The sequence below is a fragment of the Coregonus clupeaformis genome, unplaced genomic scaffold (genome assembly GCF_020615455.1).
Source record: "Coregonus clupeaformis isolate EN_2021a unplaced genomic scaffold, ASM2061545v1 scaf0645, whole genome shotgun sequence".
Classification (NCBI taxonomy): Eukaryota; Metazoa; Chordata; class Actinopteri; order Salmoniformes; family Salmonidae; genus Coregonus; species Coregonus clupeaformis.
In genome coordinates, this window is record NW_025534100.1 from 189,094 (window position 1) to 207,500 (window position 18,407).

The 18,407-nt window shown below is 48.9% G+C and overlaps 1 protein-coding gene across 1 annotated transcript in view; it reads right to left on the bottom strand.

Annotated features, from left to right (window-relative positions):
• Positions 1 to 3,141: 3,141 nt before the first annotated feature.
• LOC121554197 (FH2 domain-containing protein 1) overlaps positions 3,142 to 18,407 on the bottom strand; it is a 37,110-nt gene continuing 21,844 nt past the window's right edge. The window contains exons 5-14 of the mRNA XM_045216238.1: positions 16,782 to 16,884; positions 16,613 to 16,698; positions 16,381 to 16,481; positions 13,834 to 13,904; positions 13,634 to 13,741; positions 13,335 to 13,405; positions 8,604 to 8,721; positions 6,670 to 6,834; positions 4,878 to 5,843; positions 3,142 to 4,718 (exon numbers count right to left, since the gene is read on the bottom strand). Coding sequence (XP_045072173.1) covers positions 3,342 to 4,718; positions 4,878 to 5,843; positions 6,670 to 6,834; positions 8,604 to 8,721; positions 13,335 to 13,405; positions 13,634 to 13,741; positions 13,834 to 13,904; positions 16,381 to 16,481; positions 16,613 to 16,698; positions 16,782 to 16,884 — 3,166 coding nt within the window. The 3' untranslated portion in view covers positions 3,142 to 3,341. The remainder of the gene's footprint in view (positions 4,719 to 4,877; positions 5,844 to 6,669; positions 6,835 to 8,603; positions 8,722 to 13,334; positions 13,406 to 13,633; positions 13,742 to 13,833; positions 13,905 to 16,380; positions 16,482 to 16,612; positions 16,699 to 16,781; positions 16,885 to 18,407) is intronic.

Here is an 18,407-nt window from a genome sequence, read left to right on the forward strand (position 1 = left end):
GGCGTTTGCAACGCCAAGGTTGTGGGTTCGATTCCCACGGGGGGCCAGTATGAAAAAATATATATAATGTATGCACTCACTAACTGTAAGTCGCTCTGGATAAGAGCGTCTGCTAAATGACGTAAAATGTAAAATATTCAATTATTACATTTACATTTTAGTCATTTAGCAGACGCTCTTATCCAGAGCGACTTACACGAGCAATTATGGTTAAGTGCCTTGCTTAAGGGCACATCGAAAGATTTTTCACCTAGTCGGCTCGGGGATTAGAACCAGCGACCTTTCGGTTACTGGCACAACGCTCTTAACCACTAAGTTACCTGCCGCCCAATTATCACACTCCCTCCACATTCAGATGTGGCTGCAAGTCTCATACATAACATTATGACCAAGTACATCTATCATATTCAAAACTATTCATACTTATAAAAAATGCAAGTCACTGTGTGAGAGATAGAGAGCAACATTAGAGGAATAAGCTTTTTATTATTTTTATTATTATTTACAAAATGTAACAAACAAACATGGGACGAACCATAATACGACCATCACACAAAGGCTCTTTTAAGAATGATTTGAACAATAGAATGTTTCTGTTGAAAACCAGGTTCTAAGAAGAAAAAACAAAAAACGTTTTCACACACAGACAACTTTTCAAAAAAAGTGGTTAAAGTGTACACATTTATTCATTTGATCATTAATCAAATATACAAACGATATAGTCGGTCCCAGATCAGTTTGTGCTTCAGCCAACCTGTCCTGGGCCTGTGGGTCGGTCCCAGATCAGTTTGTGCTTCAGCCAACCTGTCCCGGGCCTGTGGGTCAGTCCCAGATCAGTTTGTGCTTCAGCCAACCTGTCCCGGGCCTGTGGGTCGGTCCCAGATCAGTTTGTGCTTCAGCCAACCTGTCCCGGGCCTGTGGGTCGGTCCCAGATCAGTTTGTGCTTCAGCCAACCTGTCCCGGGCCTGTGGGTCGGGTCCCAGATCAGTTTGTGCTTCAGCCAACCTGTCCCGGGCCTGTGGGTCGGTCCCAGATCAGTTTGTGCTTCAGCCAACCTGTCCCGGGCCTGTGGGTCGGTCCCAGATCAGTTTGTGCTTCAGCCAACCTGTCCCGGGCCTGTGGGTCGGTCCCAGATCAGTTTGTGCTTCAGCCAACCTGTCCCGGGCTGTGGGTCGGTCCCAGATCAGTTTGTGCTCAGCCAACCTGTCCCGGCCTGTGGGTCGGTCCCAGATCAGTTTGTGCTTCAGCCAACCTGTCCCGGGCCTGTGGGTCGGTCCCAGATCAGTTTGTGCTTCAGCCAACCTGTCCCGGGCCTGTGGGTCGGTCCCAGATCAGTTTGTGCTTCAGCCAACCTGTCCCGGGCCTGTGGGTCGGTCCCAGATCAGTTTGTGCTTCAGCCAACCTGTCCGGGCCTGTGGGTCGGTCCCAGATCAGTTTGTGCTTCAGCCAACCTGTCCCGGGCCTGTGGGTCGGTCCCAGATCAGTTTGTGCTTCCAGCCAACCTGTCCCGGGCCTGTGGGTCGGGTCCCAGATCAGTTTGTGCTTCAGCCAACCTGTCCCGGGCCTGTGGGTCGGTCCCAGATCAGTTTGTGCTTCAGCCAACCTGTCCCGGGCCTGTGGGTCGGTCCCAGATCAGTTTGTGCTTCAGCCAACCTGTCCCGGGCCTGTGGTCATAAAGCATCAGAGTAGCACTGCTGATCTGGGATCAGTTTAGCCTTTTAGATCACTATTGGCTGCGTTTACACAGGCAGCCCAATTCCGATCTATTTGGCCATAATTGGTCTTTTGACATATCAGATCTTTCGCCAGTAACTGGGCAAAATGTCAGAATTGGACCTGCCTTGTTTTAATGCAGCCAATGAATAAGATTATATAAACAAGGGGGACCTGAGTCTAGATCAGCGCTCGTACTAGGAGATCAATGCGGGCCCAGGATATGGAGGCTTGATCAACGCGGGCCCAGGATATGGAGGCTTGATCAACGCGGGCCCAGGATATGACAATTGATAAATCAGGGGAGTTGGCTAAGACAAACAAATCTGGGAACAGGCTTTACAGAAAACCATAGCCAGATAATAATAATAAAACTTAATCACGGATATGTTCCAAATGGCACCCTATCCCCTTCATAGTGCACTATAGCCCTCTGGGCCCTGGTTAAAGGAGTGCACTATAGCCCTCTGGGCCCTGGTTAAAGGAGTGCACTATAGCCCTCTGGGCCCTGGTTAAAGGAGTACACTATAGCCCTCTGGGCCCTGGTTAAAGGAGTGCACTATAGCCCTCTGGGCCCTGGTTAAAGGAGTACACTATAGCCCTCTGGGCCCTGGTTAAAGGAGTGCACTATAGCCCTCTGGGCCCTGGTTAAAGGAGTGCACTATAGCCCTCTGGGCCCTGGTTAAAGGAGTGCACTATAGCCCTCTGGGCCCTGGTTAAAGGAGTGCACTATAGCCCTCTGGGCCCTGGTTAAAGGAGTGCACTATAAAGTGTATAGGGTGTCATTTGGGACGTGGTCCATGTTCTTTATAGATGTAGAAAGGTTTCTTCCATACAATGACATCATTATTACGTAGAGATAGTTAAATAATGATCACAAAAAATACAAATCTAGACTTCATTTACATTATTCTATTTATATATATATTTTGAAAGACTCGACCCTGTATAGATCTGGATCAGGATTAGATGGGCGTAAGCTTAAGCAAAAATGGCATGTAGTTTGTATTGGAACAAGGGATGTATGTGGTCAGTGTTGGAACTAGGCCGGGGGAAAAGGAAGCGAGGAAGTATGTTGTCAGTATTGGAACTAGGCCGGGGGAAAAGGAAGCGAGGAAGTATGTTGTCAGTATTGGAACTAGGCCGGGGAAAAGGAAGCGAGGAAGTATGTTGTCAGTATTGGAACTAGGCCGGGGAAAAGGAAGCGAGGAAGTATGTTGTCAGTATTGGAACTAGGCCGGGGAAAAGGAAGCGAGGAAGTATGTTGTCAGTATTGGAACTAGGCCGGGGAAAAGGAAGCGAGGAAGTATGTTGTCAGTATTGGAACAGGGAAAAGGAAGCGAAGTATGTGTTGGAACTAGGCCGGGAAAAGCCGTATTGGAACCGAAAAGGAAGCGAGGAAGTATGTTATCAGTATTGGAACTAGGCCGGGGGAAAAGGAAGCGAGGAAGTATGTTTTCAGTATTGGAACTAGGCCGGGGAAAAGGAAGCGAGGAAGTATGTTGTCGGTATTGGAACTAGGCCGGGGGAAAAGGAAGCGAGGAAGTATGTTGTCAGTATTGGAACTAGGCCGGGGGAAAAGGAAGCGAGGAAGTATGTTGTCAGTATTGGAATGCTGAAGCCCACCCCTATCTCCAGGTGGGCTTCAGTACCTTAATGGAGTCTCTGGAGTGGCTGGACTTGTCAGCGAAACTGCTGCTGTTTTTCCCTGCATGGCCTTTAGGGTGCGCCAGCGAGTCAGGGAAGGTCTGCGGGGGCAGGGGGTGGAGGATAGGGGCGCGGAGGGGTCCCTTGATACTTTGTGTCCTCCTGATGGGGCTGTCTGTGCCTGGAGGGCCCGCGGGGGTAACCCTGTGGTGTCTCAATGACCCCGCCCGGCTGAGGGGTGAGGGTCCGGGGGAGGAACGGGGGGAGGTTTTAGAAGGGGTGAGGGTACCCACCGGGGGGGCGAGAGAGGAGGGGGAGAGTGTCCGTCTGAAAGAGGAAGCGGCTGTGTTTCGGGCAAATCCAGGGAGGGGGGTGGGGTTGGAGACCCCTCCGCGGTGGGAGGGGGTCGGAGGGGCACTGAGGCTGTTACCGCTGTTACCTCCTCCTCCCCCCGCTATTGGAACAGCCCCACCGGTGGCAGCGAGGGCTCGGAGGGTGGAACGGCACATCTTCTCCTCCGGGGGCGGTCGGGGGGCGACGGGGCGGAGAGGCTTTCGGAAGGACGGCTTCTTCTGGAGTGTGGAAGGTTGGGGTTGGTCTCGGGCGCCCGCGGTGGTCACAGACTTGGCCTTGGGGTCTTCGGCCTGGAGGCTATTGCGACGGGGTGTGGCGGAGCTCCTCTCTGCCCGTCTCGGAGAGCGGTCGGCTAGGTTAGAGGAGGAGGTGGTGGTGGTCCGTGGATCAGAGCTCTGGTGGCCAGGGGGTTTCTCCACCTGTTTACCCGGGATCGAGCCACATCGACTGGCCTTGAAGATAGGGACCACACGCCTCATGCCCTGGTTCTCTGAGCTGTTGAGGGTGCGAATGACAGTCTTTCGCCCGCTGGTGGTGGTTGTTGAGGGGGGTCTGGAGGTCTTAGAGACGGGGCTGGTCTTGGGGTTCGTACCATGGGCTGACCTATCAGAGGCACCAGCGGTGACTGACGCAGGCAGCTCATTGGTGGAGGGAGACACTGCTGCTGGCTGATTGGTAGAGGCAGACACTGCTGCCGGCTGATTGGTGGAACCAGGAATCGATGATGACTCATCGGTGGAAACAGGCACTGATTGGTCAGTGGTGGATACAGGCACTGAGTACTCATTGGTGGGTTGAGATTCTGAAGGCTTGCTATTGGCTGGGGACTCAGCCATAGAAGAAGCGGAAAGCTGGTGTGTTGGATCAACCTGACTGTGTGTGGGGCTATCACCACTCTGGGTATGTGAGGAAAGGTCTAGAATAGCTGTGGATGGAGATCGATCAGTACGATAATCTGTAGTCAACGTCTCTGTCTGAGACACACCCCCCTCCTCCTCCACCCTTCTCTCCTCCTCCTCCTCCTCCACCCTTCTCTCCTTCTCCTCCACCCTTCTCTCCTCCTCCTCCTCCACCCTTCTCTCCTCCTCCTCCTCCACCCTCTCCTCCTCCTCCTCCTCCTCCACCCTTCTCTCCTCCTCCTCCCCCCTTCCATTCCCATCCACCGCTCCCTCCCTCCTTCTGGAAGAGTCTGACCTCCTCTCCCTCTGTTCCCACCCCTCAGAACTCCCTTGGGAATTATTCTGTGTATCCGTGAGGATAGAGTCTCCAGGAATCTCCTCCTCCTCCAGGTCTATGACGGTGACGACATCTCCCTGGTCGGCGTGGCGGTGGTGGTCGTGACCGTGAGGGGTCAAGACGCGGTCGAACGCTCGGAGCTTAGGAACCAGAGTGTGCCGTTCCACGTTCACGGTCAGACCACTGGGCTGGTTGTGGTTGTTGTCAGGGTCAGGGTCAGTGATCTGGTTGTGGTTGTTGTCAGGGTCAGTGGTCTGGTTGTGGTCAGTGCTAGGTTTGTGGTCAACGGTTGCTGTCTGAGGGCTGTGATTTGAGTTGACGTCAGGTTTATGGTGACTGTGCCTCGGTCCTATGGAGGTGGCTATAGAGGAGGGGGAGTGTGGACCAGGCCAGTCTACCTGAGGGTGCTGGTTCTGGGGTTGAGTTGGTCCATGGGTCTGGAGCTGGGTTCTGGTCAGAGGGGAGATGTTGGGACTCCTCAGCCCAGTTTCAGGTGACCTCATGGGGGAGGAATCCCGCTGCTCGGCCCCCCTCCATAGTCGGCGCCCGGGATTCGGTGACCCCCCCACGACCTGAAGGTCAGAGGTGATGCCTAGGGTTAGCAGGTTGGTCAGCTGACGGTCAGCCGCGGCAGATGCAGAGCCGCGAGAACGGCGGACACTTCCGGAACGCCCCAGTGCATTCTGGGGGCTGTGCGGCGAGCATGGGCGGGAATTGAGAAGCTCGATAAGCCCCTCCTCCTGGGAAAGGGCCACCTCTATGTCCGTCTCGCTGCTGCTGCGCATTCCGAGGACCCCGCCCTCCTCCTCTCCGCCCGCCCACGAGTGGCGTTTCTCCTCGAGCTCCCGTAATCGACGACGAGCCACCTCCTTTAGCTCACGCTCCAGGTTGTCCTAGAGAAGACAGAGGGGTAGAGAGAGAGAGGGGAGTGAGAGAGAGAGAGGGGAGTGAGAGGGAGAGAGGTAGAGCGAGGGAGAGAGGTAGAGAGGGAGAGAGAGGGAGAGAGAGAGAGAGAGGTAGAGAGAGAGAGAGAGAGAGAGAGAGATAGAGAGGTAGAGAGGTAGAGAGGAGAGAGGTAGAGAGGGAGAGGTAGAGAGAGAGAGGTAGAGAGAGGTAGAGAGAGGTAGAGAGAGGTAGAGAGAGAGGTAGAGAGAGGTAGAGAGAGGTAGAGAGAGAGAGAGAAGTAGAGAGAGGTAGAGAGAGAGAGAGAGAGGGAGAGAGAGGGAGAGAGAGGTAGAGAGAGAGAGGGAGGGAGAGAGAGGTAGAGAGAGGGAGAGAGAGGGAGAGAGAGGGAGAGAGAGGGAGAGAGGGAGAGAGAGAGAGAGGTAGAGAGAGGTAGAGAGAGGTAGAGAGAGGTAGAGAGAGAGAGGGAGAGAGAGGTAGAGAGAGGTAGAGAGAGGTAGAGAGAGGTAGAGAGAGGTAGAGAGAGGTAGAGAGGTAGAGAGAGGTAGAGAGAGGGAGAGAGAGGGAGAGAGAGGTAGAGAGAGGGAGAGAGAGGTAGAGAGGGAGAGAGAACAGTAAAAGTGTATATAGGTGTAATAACTCCTGTTGAACACCAGGGGGAAGTAGCGGTACACATTTTCCTCCTCAAGCACAGAGTCCAAAGGTTGTGCTTCAACATTACTCAACTGTAACAGCTTGTTGGTATATTCACAATAAGGTAACCTTGAACTCCAGCGTGGTTTAGTCTTCTAGTCTAACAGGACGGCGTTCTAGTACCTTGACAGCTTTCTGGAACTTGAGGCAGAAGTCTTGGAACACTTTGAAACACTCGTCCAGTCTGAAGGACTCTTTGTCTTCACAGAAGAAGTCGATCAGAATGTTCCCTTCTTTTGTTAACTCCTGTCTCCGCCTTCGCAACTCAACCAGGGCTGCTGTCGAACTCTGGGAGAGAGGAGAGAGGAGAGAGGAGAGGAAGAGGGGAGAGAGGAGAGAGGAGAGAGGGGAGAGGGGAGAGGGGAGAGGGGAGAGGGGAGAGGGGGAGGGGAGAGGGGAGAGGGGAGAGGAGAGGAGAGGAGAGAGGAGAGAGGGGAGAGGGAGAGGAGAGGAGAGAGGAGAGAGGGGAGAGGGGAGAGGGGAGAGGGGAGAGGACATACAATCGTTACTACACACAATACACACACTACATGTCGCGACCCACACACACTACTATACTCGTACAGACACTTGGTAAAATACATTCCATGGAGGATATGAATTTGTGATGTGTGTGCATACTATGTGTGTTACTGCAGTGTGTGTGTGTGTCCGACCTCTCTCTCTGTGTGTCCGACACCTCTCTCTGTGTGTCCGACCTCTCTCTCTGTGTGTCCGACACCTCTCTCTGTGTGTCCGACCTCTCGCTCTGTGTGTCCGACCTCTCTCTCTGTGTGTCCGACCTCTCTCTCTGTGTGTCCGACCTCTCTCTCTGTGTGTCCGACCTCTCTCTCTGTGTGTCCGACCTCTCTCTGTGTGTCCGACCTCTCTCTCTGTGTGTCCGACCTCTCTCTCTGTGTGTCCGACCTCTCTCTCTGTGTGTCCGACCTCTCTCTCTGTGTGTCCGACCTCTCTCTCTGTGTGTCCGACCTCTCTCTGTGTGTCCGACCTCTCTCTCTGTGTGTCCGACCTCTCTCTGTGTGTCCGACCTCTCTCTCTGTGTGTCCGCACCTCTCTCTGTGTGTCCGACCCCTCTCTCTGTGTGTCCGACACCTCTCTCTGTGTGTCCGACCTCTCTCTGTGTGTCCGACCTCTCTCTCTGTGTGTCCGACCTCTCTCTCTGTGTGTCCGACCTCTCTCTCTGTGTGTCCGACATCTCTCTCTGTGTGTCCGACCTCTCTCTCTGTGTGTCCGACCTCTCTCTGTGTGTCCGACCTCTCTCTGTGTGTCCGACCTCTCTCTCTGTGTGTCCGACCTCTCTCTCTGTGTGTCCGACCTCTCTCTGTGTGTCCGACCTCTCTCTCTGTGTGTCCGACCTCTCTCTGTGTGTCCGACCTCTCTCTGTGTGTCCGACCTCTCTCTCTGTGTGTCCGACCTCTCTCTGTGTGTCCGACCTCTCTCTGTGTGTCCGACCTCTCTCTGTGTGTCCGACCTCTCTCTCTGTGTGTCCGACACCTCTCTCTCTGTGTGTCCGACACCTCTCTCTCTGTGTGTCCGACACCTCTCTCTCTGTGTGTCCGACCTCTCTCTCTGTGTGTCCGACCTCTCTCTCTGTGTGTCCGACCTCTCTCTCTGTGTGTCCGACACCTCTCTCTGTGTGTCCGACACCTCTCTCTGTGTGTCCCACCTCTCGCTCTGTGTGTCCCACCTCTCTCTCTGTGTGTCCGACCTCTCTCTCTGTGTGTCCGACCTCTCTCTCTGTGTGTCCGACCTCTCTCTCTGTGTGTCCGACCTCTCTCTGTGTGTCCGACCTCTCTCTCTGTGTGTCCGACCTCTCTCTCTGTGTGTCCGACCTCTCTCTGTGTGTCCGACTCTCTCTCTGTGTGTCCGACCTCTCTCTCTGTGTGTCCGACCTCTCTCTCTGTGTGTCCGACCTCTCTCTCTGTGTGTCCGACCTCTCTCTGTGTGTCCGACCTCTCTCTCTGTGTGTCCGACCTCTCTCTCTGTGTGTCCGACCTCTCTCTGTGTGTCCGACCTCTCTCTCTGTGTGTCTGACCTCTCTGTGTCTGACCTCTGACCTGTAGGAAGTGGTCCAGCTGCTGCAGCAGCTCCGTCTCTCCCTGGATGCTCTCCTCTACTGAGCGCGTGCGAGACGACAGCGACTGGAACTCTGCATCCAGGTTCTCCACGGATATCCTGGAGGGAAAGGGTTAAAGGTCACAGGTCAAAGAGTGTTCATGGTAGCAGTGAGTCACTACGTGATGATGATTACTGAAGTCAGATCAGCTGTGGGTCCTTCCGAAACAGCACCCTATTCCCTATACTGACCAGAGTCCTACAGTAGATATAGTCCCTATACTGACCAGAGTCCTACAGTAGATATAGTCCCTATACTGACCAGAGTCCTACAGTAGATATAGTCCCTATACTGACCAGAGTCCTACAGTAGATATAGTCCCTATACTGTCCAGAGTCCTACAGTAGATATAGTCCCTATACTGACCAGAGTCCTACAGTAGATATAGTCCCTATACTGACCAGAGTCCTACAGTAGATATAGTCCCTATACTGACCAGAGTCCTACAGTAGATATAGTGCAGTACTACTGACCAGAGTCCTACAGTAGATATAGTCCCTATACTGACCAGAGCCCTACAGTAGATATAGTCCAGTACTACTGACCAGAGCCCTACAGTAGATATAGTCCCTATACTGACCAGAGTCCTACAGTAGATATAGTCCCTATACTGACCAGAGTCCTACAGTAGATATAGTCCAGTACTACTGACCAGAGCCCTACAGTAGATATAGTCCCTATACTGACCAGAGTCCTACAGTAGATATAGTGCAGTACTACTGACCAGAGTCCTACAGTAGATATAGTCCCTATACTGACCAGAGCCCTACAGTAGATATAGTGCAGTACTACTGACCAGAGTCCTACAGTAGATATAGTCCAGTACTACTGACCAGAGTCCTACAGTAGATATAGTCCCTATACTGACCAGAGTCCTACAGTAGATATAGTCCAGTACTACTGACCAGAGCCCTACAGTAGATATAGTCCCTATACTGACCAGAGTCCTACAGTAGATATAGTCCCTATACTGACCAGAGTCCTACAGTAGATATAGTCCAGTACTACTGACCAGAGCCCTACAGTAGATATAGTCCCTATACTGACCAGAGTCCTACAGTAGATATAGTGCAGTACTACTGACCAGAGTCCTACAGTAGATATAGTCCCTATACTGACCAGAGCCCTACAGTAGATATAGTGCAGTACTACTGACCAGAGTCCTACAGTAGATATAGTCCCTATACTGACCAGAGTCCTACAGTAGATATAGTGCAGTACTACTGACCAGAGTCCTACAGTAGATATAGTCCCTATACTGACCAGAGTCCTACAGTAGATATAGTGCAGTACTACTGACCAGAGCCCTACAGTAGATATAGTCCCTATACTGACCAGAGTCCTACAGTAGATATAGTCCCTATACTGACCAGAGTCCTACAGTAGATATAGTCCAGTACTACTGACCAGAGTCCTACAGTAGATATAGTCCCTATACTGACCAGAGTCCTACAGTAGATATAGTCCAGTACTACTGACCAGAGTCCTACAGTAGATATAGTCCCTATACTGACCAGAGTCCTACAGTAGATATAGTCCAGTACTACTGACCAGAGTCCTACAGTAGATATAGTCCCTATACTGACCAGAGTCCTACAGTAGATATAGTGCAGTACTACTGACCAGAGCCCTACAGTAGATATAGTGCAGTACTACTGACCAGAGCCCTACAGTAGATATAGTGCAGTACTACTGACCAGAGCCCTACAGTAGATATAGTGCAGTACTACTGACCAGAGCCCTACAGTAGATATAGTCCCTATACTGACCAGAGTCCTACAGTAGATATAGTCCCTATACTGACCAGAGTCCTACAGTATATATAGTCCCTATACTGACCAGAGTCCTACAGTAGATATAGTCCCTATACTGACCAGAGTCCTACAGTAGATATAGTGCAGTACTACTGACCAGAGTCCTACAGTAGATATAGTCCCTATACTGACCAGAGTCCTACAGTAGATATAGTGCAGTACTACTGACCAGAGTCCTACAGTAGATATAGTCCAGTACTACTGACCAGAGCCCTACAGTAGATATAGTGCAGTACTACTGACCAGAGCCCTACAGTAGATATAGTGCAGTGCTACTGACCAGAGCCCTACAGTAGATATAGTCCCTATACTGACCAGAGTCCTACAGTAGATATAGTGCAGTACTACTGACCAGAGTCCTACAGTAGATATAGTGCAGTACTACTGACCAGAGTCCTACAGTAGATATAGTGCAGTACTACTGACCAGAGTCCTACAGTAGATATAGTCCAGTACTACTGACCAGAGCCCTACAGTAGATATAGTCCCTATACTGACCAGAGTCCTACAGTAGATATAGTGCAGTACTACTGACCAGAGCCCTACAGTAGATATAGTCCCTATACTGACCAGAGTCCTACAGTAGATATAGTGCAGTACTACTGACCAGAGTCCTACAGTAGATATAGTGCAGTACTACTGACCAGAGTCCTACAGTAGATATAGTGCAGTACTACTGACCAGAGTCCTACAGTAGATATAGTGCAGTACTACTGACCAGAGTCCTACAGTAGATATAGTGCAGTACTACTGACCAGAGCCCTACAGTAGATATAGTCCCTATACTGACCAGAGTCCTACAGTAGATATAGTCCCTATACTGACCAGAGTCCTACAGTAGATATAGTGCAGTACTACTGACCAGAGTCCTACAGTAGATATAGTGCAGTACTACTGACCAGAGCCCTACAGTAGATATAGTCCCTATACTGACCAGAGTCCTACAGTAGATATAGTGCAGTACTACTGACCAGAGTCCTACAGTAGATATAGTGCAGTACTACTGACCAGAGCCCTACAGTAGATATAGTCCCTATACTGACCAGAGTCCTACAGTAGATATAGTGCAGTACTACTGACCAGAGTCCTACAGTAGATATAGTGCAGTACTACTGACCAGAGTCCTACAGTAGATATAGTCCCTATACTGACCAGAGTCCTACAGTAGATATAGTGCAGTACTACTGACCAGAGCCCTACAGTAGATATAGTCCCTATACTGACCAGAGTCCTACAGTAGATATAGTGCAGTACTACTGACCAGAGTCCTACAGTAGATATAGTGCAGTACTACTGACCAGAGTCCTACAGTAGATATAGTGCAGTACTACTGACCAGAGTCCTACAGTAGATATAGTGCAGTACTACTGACCAGAGCCCTACAGTAGATATAGTGCAGTACTACTGACCAGAGTCCTACAGTAGATATAGTCCCTATACTGACCAGAGTCCTACAGTAGATATAGTGCAGTACTACTGACCAGAGTCCTACAGTAGATATAGTGCAGTACTACTGACCAGAGTCCTACAGTAGATATAGTGCAGTACTACTGACCAGAGTCCTACAGTAGATATAGTGCAGTACTACTGACCAGAGCCCTACAGTAGATATAGTCCCTATACTGACCAGAGTCCTACAGTAGATATAGTCCCTATACTGACCAGAGTCCTACAGTAGATATAGTGCAGTGCTACTGACCAGAGTCCTACAGTAGATATAGTGCAGTACTACTGACCAGAGTCCTACAGTAGATATAGTGCAGTACTACTGACCAGAGTCCTACAGTAGATATAGTGCAGTGCTACTGACCAGAGTCCTACAGTAGATATAGTGCAGTACTACTGACCAGAGTCCTACAGTAGATATAGTCCCTATACTGACCAGAGTCCTACAGTAGATATAGTGCAGTGCTACTGACCAGAGTCCTACAGTAGATATAGTGCAGTACTACTGACCAGAGTCCTACAGTAGATATAGTGCAGTACTACTGACCAGAGTCCTACAGTAGATATAGTGCAGTGCTACTGACCAGAGTCCTACAGTAGATATAGTGCAGTGCTACTGACCAGAGTCCTACAGTAGATATAGTGCAGTACTACTGACCAGAGTCCTACAGTAGATATAGTCCCTATACTGACCAGAGTCCTACAGTAGATATAGTCCCTATACTGACCAGAGTCCTACAGTAGATATAGTGCAGTACTACTGACCAGAGTCCTACAGTAGATATAGTGCAGTGCTACTGACCAGAGTCCTACAGTAGATATAGTGCAGTGCTACTGACCAGAGTCCTACAGTAGATATAGTGCAGTACTACTGACCAGAGTCCTACAGTAGATATAGTCCCTATACTGACCAGAGTCCTACAGTAGATATAGTCCCTATACTGACCAGAGTCCTACAGTAGATATAGTGCAGTGCTACTGACCAGAGTCCTACAGTAGATATAGTGCAGTACTACTGACCAGAGTCCTACAGTAGATATAGTGCAGTACTACTGACCAGAGTCCTACAGTAGATATAGTGCAGTGCTACTGACCAGAGTCCTACAGTAGATATAGTGCAGTACTACTGACCAGAGCCCTACAGTAGATATAGTGCAGTACTACTGACCAGAGTCCTACAGTAGATATAGTGCAGTACTACTGACCAGAGTCCTACAGTAGATATAGTGCAGTGCTACTGACCAGAGTCCTACAGTAGATATAGTGCAGTGCTACTGACCAGAGTCCTACAGTAGATATAGTGCAGTGCTACTGACCAGAGCCCTACAGTAGATATAGTGCAGTACTACTGACCAGAGTCCTACAGTAGATATAGTGCAGTGCTACTGACCAGAGCCCAGCCTGTGTCTCACCGTGCTGCTATATGGACGTGCTGAAGTTTGCCAGAAAACTCTAGAAGTTTATCATCCTTCTTCTGTGCTTCCTAAGAGGACCAGAAAGATGTTCATCAGACAGAGACAGACAGACAGACACAGAGACAGACAGACAGACACAGAGACAGACACAGAGACAGACACAGAGACAGACAGAGACACACAGACAGACAGACAGACAGACAGACAGACAGACAGTCAGAGTCAGACACAGAGACAGACAGACAGACAGACAGACAGACAGACAGACAGACAGACAGACAGACACCTCTCCTCACCAGAGCTACAAAGTGAAGCAGGTTCATGCCAGGTTTGTTGGCCTTGGTATCAGCCAGAGACAGGAGAGAGGACAGCTTGAAACCCACAGCATTACCAGCATAGCCCCCCTGTAGACAGAGACACAATCAATAAATTAAATCAATCAGTCAGTCAACACTTAGACTGACAGGCCCTAGTCCCCTGGTGGAGACTCACTCACAGCGTTGAGGATGTTTCCGGCCTGTAGCACCAGGTGAAGGATGGCGTGAAGCTCCTCACAGTCTAGCAGCTCTACAGAGAGATACAGAGAGAGATACTGTTAATACTGCTCACAGTCTAGGAGCTCTACAGAGAGATACTGTTAATACTCCTCACAGTCTAGGAGCTCTACAGAGAGATACTGTTAATACTCCTCACAGTCTAGGAGCTCTACAGAGAGATACTGTTAATACTCCTCACAGTCTAGGAGCTCTACAGAGAGATACAGAGAGAGATACTGTTAATACTCCTCACAGTCTAGGAGCTCTACAGAGAGATACAGAGAGAGATACTGTTAATACTGCTCACAGTCTAGGAGCTCTACAGAGAGATACAGAGAGAGATACTGTTAATACTCCTCACAGTCTAGGAGCTCTACAGAGAGATACTGTTAATACTCCTCACAGTCTAGGAGCTCTACAGAGAGATACAGAGAGAGATACTGTTAATACTCCTCACAGTCTAGGAGCTCTACAGAGAGATACAGAGAGAGATACTGTTAATACTCCTCACAGTCTAGGAGGAGCTCTACAGAGAGATACTGTTAATACTCCTCACAGTCTAGGAGCTCTACAGAGAGATACTGTTAATACTCCTCACAGTCTAGGAGCTCTACAGAGAGATACAGAGAGAGATACTGTTAATACTCCTCACAGTCTAGGAGCTCTACAGAGAGATACAGAGAGAGATACTGTTAATACTCCTCACAGTCTAGGAGCTCTACAGAGAGATACAGAGAGAGATACTGTTAATACTCCTCACAGTCTAGGAGCTCTACAGAGAGATACAGAGAGAGATACTGTTAATACTCCTCACAGTCTAGGAGCTCTACAGAGAGATACAGAGAGAGATACTGTTAATACTCCTCACAGTCTAGGAGCTCTACAGAGAGATACAGAGAGAGATACTGTTAATACTCCTCACAGTCTAGCAGCTCTACAGAGAGATACTGTTAATACTCCTCACAGTCTAGGAGCTCTACAGAGAGATACAGAGAGAGATACTGTTAATACTCCTCACAGTCTAGGAGCTCTACAGAGAGATACAGAGAGAGATACTGTTAATACTCCTCACAGTCTAGGAGGAGCTCTACAGAGAGATACAGAGAGAGATACTGTTAATACTCCTCACAGTCTAGGAGCTCTACAGAGAGATACAGAGAGAGATACTGTTAATACTCCTCACAGTCTAGCAGCTCTACAGAGAGATACAGAGAGAGATACTGTTAATACTCCTCACAGTCTAGGAGCTCTACAGAGAGATACTGTTAATACTCCTCACAGTCTAGGAGCTCTACAGAGAGATACAGAGAGAGATACTGTTAATACTGCTCACAGTCTAGGAGCTCTACAGAGAGATACTGTTAATACTCCTCACAGTCTAGCAGCTCTACAGAGAGATACTGTTAATACTCCTCACAGTCTAGGAGCTCTACAGAGAGATACAGAGAGAGATACTGTTAATACTCCTCACAGTCTAGGAGCTCTACAGAGAGAGATACTGTTAATACTCCTCACAGTCTAGGAGCTCTACAGAGAGATACAGAGAGAGATACTGTTAATACTCCTCACAGTCTAGGAGCTCTACAGAGAGATACAGAGAGAGATACTGTTAATACTCCTCACAGTCTAGCAGCTCTACAGAGAGATACAGAGAGAGATACTGTTAATACTCCTCACAGTCTAGGAGGAGCTCTACAGAGAGATACAGAGAGAGATACTGTTAATACTCCTCACAGTCTAGGAGCTCTACAGAGAGATACAGAGAGAGATACTGTTAATATTCCGCACAGTCTAGGAGCTCTACAGAGAGATACAGAGAGAGATACTGTTAATACTCCTCACAGTCTAGCAGCTCTACAGAGAGATACAGAGAGAGATACTGTTAATACTCCTCACAGTCTAGCAGCTCTACAGAGAGATACAGAGAGAGATACTGTTAATACTCCTCACAGTCTAGGAGCTCTACAGAGAGATACAGAGAGAGATACTGTTAATACTCCTCACAGTCTAGGAGGAGCTCTACAGAGAGATACAGAGAGAGATACTGTTAATACTCCTCACAGTCTAGGAGCTCTACAGAGAGATACAGAGAGAGATACTGTTAATACTCCTCACAGTCTAGGAGCTCTACAGAGAGATACAGAGAGAGATACTGTTAATACTCCTCACAGTCTAGCAGCTCTACAGAGAGATACAGAGAGATACTGTTAATACTCCTCACAGTCTAGGAGCTCTACAGAGAGATACAGAGAGAGATACTGTTAATACTCCTCACAGTCTAGGAGCTCTACAGAGAGATACAGAGAGAGATACTGTTAATACTCCTCACAGTCTAGGAGCTCTACAGAGAGATACAGAGAGAGATACTGTTAATACTCCTCACAGTCTAGGAGCTCTACAGAGAGATACTGTTAATATCACTGAAACTCTACCAGGGAAAAAAACTAAAAAGCCCTTCATTTAAATAAAGTGTTACAGGATGGCAGAGAGACGGAGAGAGACCTTACCTTTGGTGGCGGTTCGTAGGACATCGATGTCACGACTCATGATCTCACAGGCTGGGGGAAACTCTTCTCTAAGTACCATGGCCTCGATACGCACCTCAAAACTATACACACACACACACACACGCGGTTGCCTTTTACATAACAGTTCAATACTGAATGGCATGTCATTCGACCACAAGGTAGGGTCCAGTCTGGGGCTAGGGTCAGGTCACTAAATGCCATGACCTCTCACCTGGGCACTTGGGTTAGCAGGAACATGAAGGAATCGACCAGTGAGAGTTTAGAGGGGTCGCCTCGGAACGCTTTAAGTTTCTTCACCTGAGAGGAATGAGACAGGGACATAGAATCAACATAGTGTGTGTGTGTGTGTGTGTGTGTGTGTGCGCGTGAATGAGTCTCACCTCTTCGGTCTCTGGTAGTAGTTTAAGCAGCTCTTTTAGAAGCTCCGCCCCGTATGACTGACTGTTGCCATAGCGAATGTCCTCTATTATGTCCTGGTTGGACCTGGAACAGACAGAGTCAGGATGGATGAGTTCTAGAATCCTTCTCTCTAAAACCAGCATGAGAGTTCTAGAATCCTTCTCTCTAAACCCTGAATGAGAGTTCTAGAATCCTTCTCTCTAAACCCTGAATGAGAGTTCTAGAATCCTTCTCTCTAAACCCTGAATGAGAGTTCTAGAATCCTTCTCTCTAAACCCTGAATGAGAGTTCTAGAATCCTTCTCTCTAAACCCTGAATGAGAGTTCTAGAATCCTCTCTCTAAACCCTGAATGAGAGTTCTAGAATCCTTCTCTCTAAACCCTGAATGAGAGTTCTAGAATCCTTCTCTCTAAACCCTGAATGAGAGTTCTAGAATCCTTCTCTCTAAACCCTGAATGAGAGTTCTAGAATCCTTCTCTCTAAACCCCTTTCTCTCTCTCTCTCAGTCTTACATAACCTCTTCAGTTTTAATAACAGTGATTTCCCCCACAATACCTCAGCTGGGTCTCCTTGCAATTATACAGCAGGTACTTCCTCTGTACCAGGAAACCGAGCCACAGTTTAATCCAGTCAACATAAGAAAGACTGCAGATTGGCTAATAGTACGATTACAGAGGAGATTGGCCATTTCATACTTCTGTAGGATTACAGCTGAGAGAGGGGGGAAAGACGTGACGAGAGGAGAGAGAGGGAGAGAGAGTGAGAGGAGGAGAGAGAGAGAGGGCGAGAGAGTTGGAGAGAGAGAGAGAGAGAGGGCGAGAGAGTTGGAGAGAAGTGGAGAGAAAGAGGTGGGGAGAGAGGAGGAGAGAGAGGGGTTTTGGACAGACCTCAAGATGGCTGCTTACATAGCAAAAATGCTTTGATTGGTCAAGGAGGGCAAAACAGGTGTTTGATCTCAACACTCTGAACCTGCATCAAAGATGTCGACTCACAAACCCATGTGTCGTGCGCACACACCACACATTTGGATAGATTCTTGGGAGAGACATATCACCCTCATATCTCTTTCCCTGTGTGTGTGTGTGTTGTGGCAGCAGAGACAGCTAACGGATGCTACAGGGTATTGATGCAGTCAACACAAACTGGAAAGTACTCTGATCAAACAGAATGCATTCCTCTCCAAACAAACTCATCCAATATGTGTGTGTTCAGCCTTGTTCACGTAGGCAGTTTGAAGTGACTCAAATCTTACTTGTTTGCAGGTTTGATTTGAATCTGTTCTTTGTCCTGCAGTCTAATAGATAAAAAGCACACGGAATCTGATATTTCAAGTCACTTTTCAAACCACCTTCGTAGGTGGTTTGAAGTCTGATACAAATCTGATTCCTGGCCATGTGACTTCTGTCTGAATGGTTAAATCTGATTTATTTGCCCTCCAGTGGTTTTTAGACTTATTTGTCGTATCTTGTTGCTTGCTAGCTACTCTGCTGACAGTTTGACAAGAACATGTGGTAGCTAACTAGCTTGTTCATTGTTTACAAATGAGTGAATGTGCTAGAAAGCTAAACAGCTACCTAGCTAGCTAGTTGACTGCTGTGGCTAGCCAA